Here is a 10,705-nt window from a genome sequence, read left to right on the forward strand (position 1 = left end):
GAATGAAGCACACCATCTGAGACATGCAGGTGTGTCTTGGACACCATTAGGTATATTCTTAGACCATATATACATGTGTGCTACAAACTCTACACAGACAATGTCCATGTACTTGCTGGGAGCACACCTCTACACACTAGCTCCATACATCAACCCATTTATATTTGTTTGTATATGTATGTACTGTATTTTGCTGTGCATAATGTGCACTTTTTAGCCCAAGTTTTTGAGGGAAAAATAAGGATGCACATAATACACGGGTATAATGATTACATACCATGGGTATAATAATCCCACATACAATGCACACAAAAATATGGGTGTGCAGTATACATGGGAGTGAATTATATGCAGCAAAATATGGTATGTGCACACATTTTACGTGTGTACTTGTATACACATGGGTGAGTTCATATTTGTGCACTTAGATGTTCAGAAGTGTGTGCCTATGAGATGTGTGGTTGTGTGCACACAGGCACTATCCAGGCAGCACACAGGAAGAGCACGGGACTCAGGAAATCTGGGGATTTTGCCTCTCACTTGCTGTGTACTTTTGAGTAAGGCACTTTCCTCTCAGGATCACCCCCAAACCCCAACCCACACCTGGAAAAATGAAACCTTTTTATTCAAGAATCCCTGCATACACCCTCCAACAATGGGAGTGCTTTTAATGACTGACCTAAAGCATTGGTGGGTGGAAGCTGGCAGTTTCCAGCACTGCCCCTTTCCACAAATTGCCACACAAAGAGTAAGTCTCTCACCTGAGATCAAAGTAGAAGAGGAGAGCCAGGTTTGTGGTGGGGATGAAGAGGAAGGGAGTCATACTCTGCCCCCTCCCCCAGATGGAGTGAATAAAATCTCCAATTAAACCTATGGTAACATCAGATCAGATGGGCCCTAGGAAATGAGACAGAATTAGGGGACCATTGCTCCAGGGTCCCTCTGCTCCTCCCCATCCCCTTCCCAAGTCTGTGCATGGTGGAAAACAGAGAATGGGGGTTGCCTATATTGACAGGGGAACGGCCTTGCCCCAACCACAAAGACAAAAAATGAGGTTGAGTGTTGGAGGAACTGATGGCCACACAGAGAAGCCACAGCAGACACCTTCATTCAGGGCAAGGCATCTGACAGGGCCTCTCTGACCCTGGACTTGGCCTTGGCTTCTATGACTTGGCCAAATCTCATCCTTGCACTGCAGCTAGGCCTTTTTTTACTGAGGAAATTGGAGACAGGGCATCTGGAGCACAGTGATCTCCCTGATGGTATGATCTCTGGAAACCCTGCCACAGGTAATAACACCGCAGGCCAGGTAGGGGGCAGGCTAGTAGGTCACTTTTTCTCTTTGCCCTGGGCAGCTCAGCTTAAGGAGCCAGAAAACTGGGTATTTATGCACCGACAAACACCAAACATTCACATACCCAAAACACATACTTTCACCTCTCAATCCTAATAAATATATTCAGTACCACCCTTATACAAATACCCACACACAATACTATTCGCATTCAGACAAACTCACACAGAAACACAATGCAGCCCCATATACCCAAATATCCCCTTGTTCCTCCACCCCCATCTCCCTGACTCTACTGAAGAAAAGGGAGTTTCCAGGAAAAAAACAGAGACCTTTGGCCTCAGAAAGAGCCAGAAATCAATACTGTTTAGACTTGGCTAGTGTGTATTTCTTCCTGAGTTGAGGAAGATTTAAGTTTATGGTTCAATCCAATCTTTAAAAAAAAAAATGGTAGAAAATGAGGAAGTTGGGATATCAGACTCTGGTATTTATTTCGATGCAGTCCCAGACTTTAATACACAGGCAGCTCACTAAGCCAGCCCCATAAATCAAAGCTATCAATGCCTGTTTATGGTTATTACTATTTTCTTTTTTTAGAGGAGGGTGCAAGAAAGAGGTCTGACCAGAGCCTTCTTCCCCTCTACCCCAATCAGAAAGAAGGAAAGGTGGGATGGGGGAGGAAGAAAAGATGGGAAAGTCATTCTGGAGGATTGACTTCAGGGCCTTGGACAGATTCCTGAGGTAAAGGCAACTGTACTGAGTAGATGTGACACAGAGAAAGACACACAGCCACAGAGGAGGCAGGGACCAAATGTTTAAGTCCTGAGAGCTTCAGTTTCCTCCACTAAACAAGAAACAAAATTCTCTTTGCCCAAAGTAAATGAAAGGAAAAAAAGGAGATAATGGGCAAGCAATCAAATTACATAAAAATTACTCATCTCAACCCTTTATTAATATAATCATGGGAAGGGGTAACCACTGCCTCCCTCTTCCCCAGGGTTGAGGGGAAGAGCTCTTGGTTTCGTCTCTCAGAAGAGGTGAAGAGGAGCCATAAGGAACAGGATGTTTCCTGGAGCTGCCGTTCACATTTGCCCCCGCCTGAGCCTCTGGATCTCTTTGCCTTGAGGGGCTTAAGCACCCTATGGTGCAACACTGGTGAAGGAAGATGGAAAGATAGCCCAGTTTCTAGGCACTGAAAACAGTAAGGTTCTCTGTAGGGCTGGGCACCACCCAACAATTGGATCTGGGTGTGGCCAGTTAACTTACTAACTTTCTGAGCTGTCTAGATTTGGAAAGGAGTACCCTGGGCCCCACCTCCCAGACCCTGTAACCAGCCGGCCTGGAGAGATTAAAGATAACAGGTTCCTTCCTCCCCCAAGAAGAACAAAAGGTGCACATCTCTCCACCAGAAAACAATTCACTTGGGCCAACCCCAGGGAAAGCCCATCTCACTGCTCCCAACTCTTCACACGAGGATTGGTTGAGCACCTATTACGTGCAAAGGTTACTCCACACACCCTAAGATGTGAAAGGGATAGAAGAAAGAGATTAACTGTAATAAAGCTGGGAACCCACGGCAATGTCAAATGTGCTCTCCAACTCCAGGCCACCAAACACCTAGCCCCCAAAGCCTAGAGCAGGAACTTGGAGGGCCCCTGGGTTTCCTGGACCTGGAGCCTAGCACTGTAAATTCCCTGGATGTAGACCTCAATCAGGGGGAAATTTTCAAGAAAAAAGGCAGAATGACTGGCCATCCTCACTTCTCACAAAATCAATCCTGCAAAAACAACAGGAAAGAAACCCAAAGGAAGTACACAGAAACAGAGTTTCCATGCATGCATGCATGTGCACGCGTGCACACACACACACACACACACACACACCCTGCAAACATCCTGGTGGGCAAACACAAATAAGCACATGTATGCATACTGTGAACACACAAACATCCAAGCGTGCATCTAATTACAGAGAAATGAACACTCACTTGCACAATACATGTGCAGAGATACACAAAACCAAATAGATACTCATGCACCAATATCTGCACATGATCACATATACTCACAAGTTTTCAGGGACACCTACATATCTAACTACACACGTACAGCTAGGTACATACAAACATATTGTAGAAGAAAGAGGGAAAAGAGGAGAACAGGATTTACTATTTTAAAAAATCCTAACAAATGGGAGATGAACCTCCTGAAGAGGGCCCTCTCTTTCCTACGCCTAGACCGTGAACTTCGGAGGTCTTATTGCCTGCCCAGGAAGGAGATGTCCCAGAGTCAGGGGCAAAAATCTAGACTTATGTTCCCGGCTGGAAAGTCCGGGTGTCTGAAGGGTCCAGGGACCTCCTGTCTGAGCTCCCCATCGATCATGAAGCAAGCCAAGCTTTGTTAGGAATTTTGAAAGCGCCCCTGTTTCCACCACCCCCTAGGTTTCGGGTGGGGACGAGATAGGCCTGTGCCCACGTCGGAGGTCGGGGCCCAGTGGGATCCCAGCAGCGGGACCCATTGGCTGCCACTTTGAATAGCTTACTGGCAACCAGGCCTCCTCTCTCCCGGCTCTGCGGCTTTTCCGGCTTTTCCGGAGAGGAAATCTGAGCCCTACAAGGCTCCGTGTGCTGCCCTTGCCCCGCCGGGGCGCCAACGGAATCTCTTCTCCAAAGGAAGAAAGGTGATGTCCAGGCGGCTGAGAAGCCAGACAGTGCGCCTCGCACTAGTGTGCTGCTCAGGACCCGAGGCAACCCCTAACCTCTGCCAAGCCCTGGAAAGGCCTGCTGTTGCGGGGGCGGGACGGGGGGACTCAAAACCTCGAGCGAAACCCGCACCAGAACAAAAAGAAAAAGCAAATGTGCAGGCTGGAGCGAGAAGCAGGTTGAACAGGAGGAGACCACAGTGGGGCAGGCCGGGCCGGCCGAGGCAGGGAACCGCCCGAAAGCCGGACAGTGCTTCCGAAGTCAGGCTTGGGTTTTCCGGCCTGTGGGCTCCTTTGAACACGATCAGAAACAAGGTGTGTCGCGCCAGACTCTCCAGACCCGGTCTGTACCCGGATCTGGGCCACCGCTACTACCGCGCTTCCCCCTTGTCCCGGTATTCGTTGTGCAGTAAGCGCTGGGCCCAGTGTGTGCCCGGGGTCGCTGGGCGGCCGGTGCCCCGCGTCCACTCTCTTCCCCAGCCCGCAAAGAGGAGGGCCGCCAGCGGCTCATGAGCACAGTGTACACTTTATTTCAGACTACAGGTTTCTGAACATAATAAAATCTTTGGCTTGTAGCGGCGGTTCAGTCTCGCAGTCTGTGGGGTCGTATTTCTCAACAAGTCTCAGGAAAACGAAAGGGGGGCAAGACAGACAGAGCGACAGAAAGGGGCTTTGGGAGGCAGGAGAGAGGCGAGGGGCGGACACGCGAGGGAACACACTCTCACGCACACAAAGAAAAGTCCCAGAGAAACGGGGGCCAGTGATGCGGGGCGGGAGGCACCGGAGAGGCGAAAACATTCAAAAGAAAAAGGCAACGAAAACGAAACTGGGCCGGGGTCAGCGAGGCGGAGGTGGGGGATAAAATAATTATAATAATTATAATAATTATAACAATAATAATAAAGGAGATTAATAAAAAGTCCAGCAAATAGAGATCGCTACACATTTCTTTTCCTTACCTGAAATTAAATATATACAAGGTCGTAAGCGGTTTGGCTAGATAGAGCTTTAAGGAGTTCGCAATTTTGTCTCTTAAGCTGTGAACAGAGAATAGATCTTATTTTTCAATAGCACCTGTCTGAGTCTCTCTCCCTTTTAAAAAATGTTGCGTTCGAACGTGACTCTCCATTCTGAGGAGCGCTCTCTGTCTTTTCCCTGTTGCTCCCTCTCTCCTTTGCGCTGATTTTTTTCTCCACGGAGCTGGGCTGGCGAGGCGGCAGCGGCGGTGCCCGGAGAGGCGCGGGCTCAGGCGCGGGCGCAGAGGCCGGACCTCGCGGCCCCCGCCGGCGGCAGCTACTCGCTCTCGTCTTTGTCCTGGACCGTGGTGGTGGAGTGGTTGTACAGTCCCTGCGCCATGAGGTGCAGCGCCAGGCCGTTCTTGATGCCTGTGGCTTTCTTGATCTTGGCGCGCTTGTTCTGGAACCAGATCTTGATCTGCGACTCGTTGAGACTGAGCTCCTGGGCCAGGGTCTGCCGCCGCTGCTCCGTGATGTAGCGGTTCGCCTGGAACTCCGCCTTGAGTCTCTGCAGCTGCTCGGCCGTGAACGCTGTCCGAGGCCTCTTGTCCTCCTTCTCGTTCTTCTTCTTCTTCAGCTTCCTGGTGCGCGGACCTGCAGCAGCGGAGAGGGCCGGGTGGAGGTGGGGGTGGGGACCGAGGGCAGAGGGGAGGGGGGAGAGGGCAGAGGAAGCCGTGAGACTTGCAGAGCGGAGCGTACATCGCGCTCCGCGCTTCCGGGGCGAGAGCGGAGGCCCTGCTGAGCTCCCAGCTCCTTCCCGGCGGCTAGTCCCTGCATCAAACGCCTGGCTGCTGAGGTCGCCGGGTTCCCTTCTCCGGGGACAGAAAGGCGCAGAGGAAAACTGGCCGAGGTTGTTATGTGCAACTCATACCCCAATTCAGAACAGAAGATTCGAGTGTCAGGCTTAAATCACAGAATCCAAGATGGAAAGATATTTGGAGCCCCCACCTGCCTAACTCAAAGTTGGAGTTCGGGGTCTGCTGTCTTCACAGCTCCGGAACAGAAAGAGACTCAGGGCTGGGTCAGTGAAGACACTAGGACAGGATCGTCCTGGAGGAATCGCCATCCTCCTTTCCTTCTGAAGAAGCACACCTACTCCCTGGCACCTACAATAAGACCCCCAACTGCTTGTGTCTATTAACCGCAGAAAACAAGGGGATAGGGAAAGGGCTGTGAGAGGTTCAACTACTTCCAAAGTACTCAGTGTCTGCTCTACCTCCTTTTTCCCGGTTGGCCTGAAGAAGACCTTTCCAGGGTCCTAGGGAGACACTGACCACTCCCTTCTCTGAAGGTGGGTTAAGGCCCTGCCCAGTTGCATGCCTTACCTACATGGCACTGGGTTCTCTGTTATGCCCCTTGGATGATGCCAGTAAGAAAGAGAGAGCCCTCCCCATTCCTCCTACCAGCCCCAGAAGCAGGGTCTCTTTTATCTCTTTTGAACACTTAAGCTTCAATTTCAGAATGGAAAACTTCTGAATAACAAAAACAAATCAGATCTGCTTTCTTTGCCCACCTATGTTATTTGCAAGGAGACTACATCCTTCCTGCCACCCCACTCCCACCCCCACCATTATAAGCAAAATAGGGGCAGAGGAACACGGACAGGGGAACAATCTCAACAAAAATAAAAATAAAAACCTGTGTTTTGCCCCTAAAATTGATATGGAAAGAGGCCACAGGACACCTCCCTAGGAAGCTAAAGTCTCTTTCCAGACCTAATCTGGTAAGAGAGTTGCAATGGACCCAGCCTGGAGAGAGGAGGTAGAGCTGGGAGGCAGCCGGTGAACCCTGCACCTCTGTCCATCAGCCTCCAAACTCAGGTCTTCTAGCATTTACTTCCTGGGCCTTGTCTTGGTTATGGGAGCTTACTGAGCCCAGTTAAGTCCCTGTCAAGCCTGTTAATCTCTAACACTGTCTGGAAAGAAGGGTCTTCACCGGCATCTCCAAACCTAGTGACAAAGGGGCAAGCTGCAACTGGCTCCTGAGGCAGGCCAGCACCTGGAGTCACCATCTGTCCTGTGACAAAAGTGTCCAAGCCTGGTCAACCACGGAGACTCAAGTGGCTTGAGGTCCATCTTCCTTAACTGCCCATACAGTAGAAGGAGCCAGCACCCTGCCTCCCCAGTCAACTAAGAAGGAAAAAGGCCAAGAACAAAGACAAGGCCCACTAAGGAGCAGAGTGGGAGAGGGCTGGGAGGCACGCTGGGTGGAAGAAAGGCCTTGGTTTAGATTAGTAATTAGCTGAGTAGGCAGAGATGGCCCAGGAAATGTGCACAGCCCCAAAAAGGCCCCACTGCGTTGTGCGTCCAGGACTTTGTTAGAGTGGTGTTGTGTGTGTGTGTGCGCGCACGCAGAGGCACAGACACTTGTAATAAAATCGTAGCCTCGCGGCCAACCCGAGTCGCATGGTCTGACAGCTCAATCACTCTATCCATCAGGCGAGTCAATCAAAGCAGCTTTTCGGAGGTTCAGGGAGCCCGACGTGTCAATAACGGGGCTCGAGATGGCGGGGGCTGATAGCGCACATCGATCCGCGCTCGGCCGGCACCCGCCGGGCGGCTGAGATTGCAGCCGGAGCAGAGCGGCGCAGGGCTACGCTTTGCCTGGCCTCCTGCCGGGCCCAGGCGCCCAGAACCCAGTCGTAGGCCAGAGTCCCTGCCACCTTCCTCATAGCGCCCACAGGCCATCCAGACGCTGCCGGCCAGAGAGGCATGCAGGCCTTAACCTCTTCTCCCGGGCCTAGTGGCCTCAGGCTCCTCTCCGAGGACAGATCTCGGCCTTGGGTTCTCTAACCGTAAAAGATTTGAGGAAAAGGGGCCAAAGGAACATCAAGAAAAAGGGGCCTACCGCTGCCGCAAATCTGATGACTGGCAGATGTGTGATAGGAAGGAGTTAAGGAAGGAGAAGGATGTGAGAGCCACTCGGAGAAGCAGTGGAGGCTGGCTCCCAGGTCCTCGCCCCGTTTTCTGGCTTGAGCCTGACCTGTCCTTTCCTTTCCCACTCTCTGTCTGTCAGCTCCAGAGTACCAGGAGCCAGGGGCTTTTGGCGCCCGACGTTTTGGCAACCGCTTTTCCGTGGATTCTACCAACCCGGGTCAAACTCTCTTGGCTAATCGGCCCGGGAAGAGGGACAGCGATCAGATGGTTTTCTCTTTTCTGTCTGTCCTCAAATCTGTCTCTATGTAAATGAAGGCTGCGCAGAAACTATTGAGATGGTGTTTATGTCAGTAAGAACACCAAGGTGAAGATTATTTCTCTGATCAAAGCCTTGCTGGATTTCGGCCTCCGCAGGACCGGGCTGGCGGGATTGGAGACCCCAATCACTAGGCCCATCTTCCCGCCGGCTCTAAATACCCCTTTTCCTGGAGGGAAAAAAAGAAAGAAAGAAAAAAAAACAATGATTGTGTTTTCCCTGATAATAATAAAGGTAAAACACAAAGAAGACCCCAAAGCCTCTGAGTTTAAAACCGAAGGATGGAGACTGAGCTTCCAGGAAGTGCCATGAGCTGTAGCCTCCCGGGTAGTGGCCGCAGAAGCCAGGAGTGCAAATCTGGATGCACATTCGGTTATGACTGGAACCAGGGCTGAGAAGAAAGAATCATGCGTGAGAGAAGAGAGCTCCCAACGCTGGGTTCGCACTCCCTAGCACGGCGGCTAAGAGTTCTGGGGCGTCCACAGGGCCGTAAGACAAGGCACAGCATGGGCTGAGTACTCACCAGAGGATGGACGATCCGAGTACCGTGTGCAGTAGACCCAGGCGGGCCACACGAGGGGCTGCTGCGAGTCAGTTTTGACCACGGGCCCGCCGTTGGCTGCGCCCATAAGCAGGATGGCTGGGTTGCCGTGCTCCGGGTACTTGGCACCCTGTGCACCCGGGCTCCCCACACCGCCTCCACTGCCGCCGCCGCTGTCCGAAGGCTTGGCCGTTGCTGCTGCCACCGCCGCTGCCGCTGCCACGGCCGCTGCAGCCGCTGTCGCCGTAGCAGCTGGGTTCCCAGCTTTGGACGCGCCCGCGCCTCCCGCGGCGCCTTGGGGGGAGCCGTCGGGTGGGCCACAGTTTGCGTCCGAGGCACACAGGAGTGAGGCGGCTCCTGCCGCCCGCGTGCCCAGCGGGTGCACAGGGTCTCTACCTGAGCCGGTCTGGCCTCTGTCACGCTCGACCCGGCCTCCTCCGGCCGCCGCCGCCACCAGGAGCTGCGGCGGCGGCTGCTCCTTTTTGCAGCCGAAGTCCGGCCTCAGGATGTTGTCGATGAAAAAGTTGGTGGTGCGGTGCAGCTGGGCCGCGGGCTGTGGCTGGTGAGCAGGCGCCGCGAGATGCGGCGGCGGCGGGGGCGGGGGGAGGTGAGGGTGGTGGGCCAAGGGCGGCAGGCAGGGCGCCGCGGGCGGCGAGGGGGGCACGGGCTGCGGGGACACCGGCACGCTGTCTCCATCGCTGCCGCTGCTGCCGCTGGCGCCAGGGCTGAGGCTCAGGCTGAGGCTGCCCGGGGCTGCCGCCACCGCGGCCGCGCTGAGGCCCGAGTCGCGATGAGTTTTAGGTTCCGGCTGCTGTTCTTCCATGCTCGGCCGCCCCGCCGCCCCGGCCGCCGCGCCGGCCCCCGCCCCACCCCCCGCCTCGCTCCCCACCCCACTTTGCCAGTGGCCGCGGGGGTGCACGGAGGAAGGAGGCCGGCGAAGCCCCAGCGAAGGCACGAGGCGGGTGCCGGGGGGGAAAAAAAAAAAAAAAAAAAAAAGCCCAGGCGCCTGGCCTGGATCGCTCGCTCTTATCGAGCAGCTAGATCTCGCTGTCTCAACTCTCTCTAATTTGTAGACATCCAGATATGGAGACACTTGGCTATTTCTTTTTTCTTTCTGCAACCAGATTCAATGATTTGTTTTAAATGGGGAGTAAGCCACAGCCAAAAAAAAAAAAAAAAAAAGGCAATAAAAGAAAAAAGAAAGCAAGAAAAAAGAAAATATCTCCAAGAATTTTTATCTTAAAGGGGAAAAAAACAGTCTTTAAAGTCTAGCCATCTTCCTAGGCAGTAGTGAGGGGTTTGACTTCCCCGAGTGTCACGCTCAGCTGTGCCCAGAGCGCGAGGCTGGCAGCGCCTTTAATCGCCTTTGCTTTTTTTGCTGGGAGAGCGCGTCTCCGCCAGCGCCGAGCTGCCTTTTTTTTTTTTTTTTTTTTTTTTTTTTTTTTTTTTAAATCTCTGACAGCTCGGATCTTTGCACAAACTCTCTCGCTTGAAAAAAAAATCACCCAGGCACACTTTTTGCCTTCAAACCGGAAGCACGTGAGTCAGGGCCGCACGTGTGCGGGGCCAATGGCGAGCCAGGACTCGCGCTGACACCCAGGCCTCAGCCCAATGGGTGCGCGCGGGACTTTGCGGATAAATAATACCGGGGAGGCGGCTGCGGGCTGAGAGGGGGCGACTCAGTGCGGGCCGGGTGCCTCGGGCCCGCCCTCCCCCATCCGAGCCCGAGCCCCTCCCACTCGTTCAGACCGAGACCTGGGAAGGGGCAAAGGAGATAGGGAAGGATGGATTTCGGGATGTAGGCAAGTGGAGAAGCAACTCCATAAACAACTTGTTGGAGAAATGCAAGGTTATGGGTGCGTGCGCGCCGGGTACAGGGTCAGGAGACCAGGACTTCTGCTCTCCTCCACCCCATGTCTAAGGAACCCAGCCTTGTGTTTTATCGTTTGTTTCTTGCTGTTA

General features: G+C 53.2%; 1 protein-coding gene across 1 annotated transcript; it reads right to left on the reverse strand.

Annotated features, from left to right (window-relative positions):
* Nucleotides 1-5,103: 5,103 nt before the first annotated feature.
* Nucleotides 5,104-9,566, reverse strand: EN1 (engrailed homeobox 1). The gene is made up of 2 exons (XM_054574932.1): nucleotides 8,726-9,566; nucleotides 5,104-5,604 (listed from the first exon to the last, which is right to left on the reverse strand). The coding sequence occupies exons 1-2, from the start codon at nucleotides 9,564-9,566 to the stop codon at nucleotides 5,288-5,290; spliced, it is 1,158 nt and encodes a 385-aa protein (XP_054430907.1). The 3' UTR covers nucleotides 5,104-5,287.
* Nucleotides 9,567-10,705: the final 1,139 nt, after the last annotated feature.

The sequence above is a fragment of the Pteronotus mesoamericanus genome, unplaced genomic scaffold (assembly GCF_021234165.1).
Source record: "Pteronotus mesoamericanus isolate MK-2021 breed Mesoamerican mustached bat unplaced genomic scaffold, CSHL_Meso_final contig_27, whole genome shotgun sequence".
Classification (NCBI taxonomy): domain Eukaryota; kingdom Metazoa; phylum Chordata; class Mammalia; order Chiroptera; family Mormoopidae; genus Pteronotus; species Pteronotus mesoamericanus.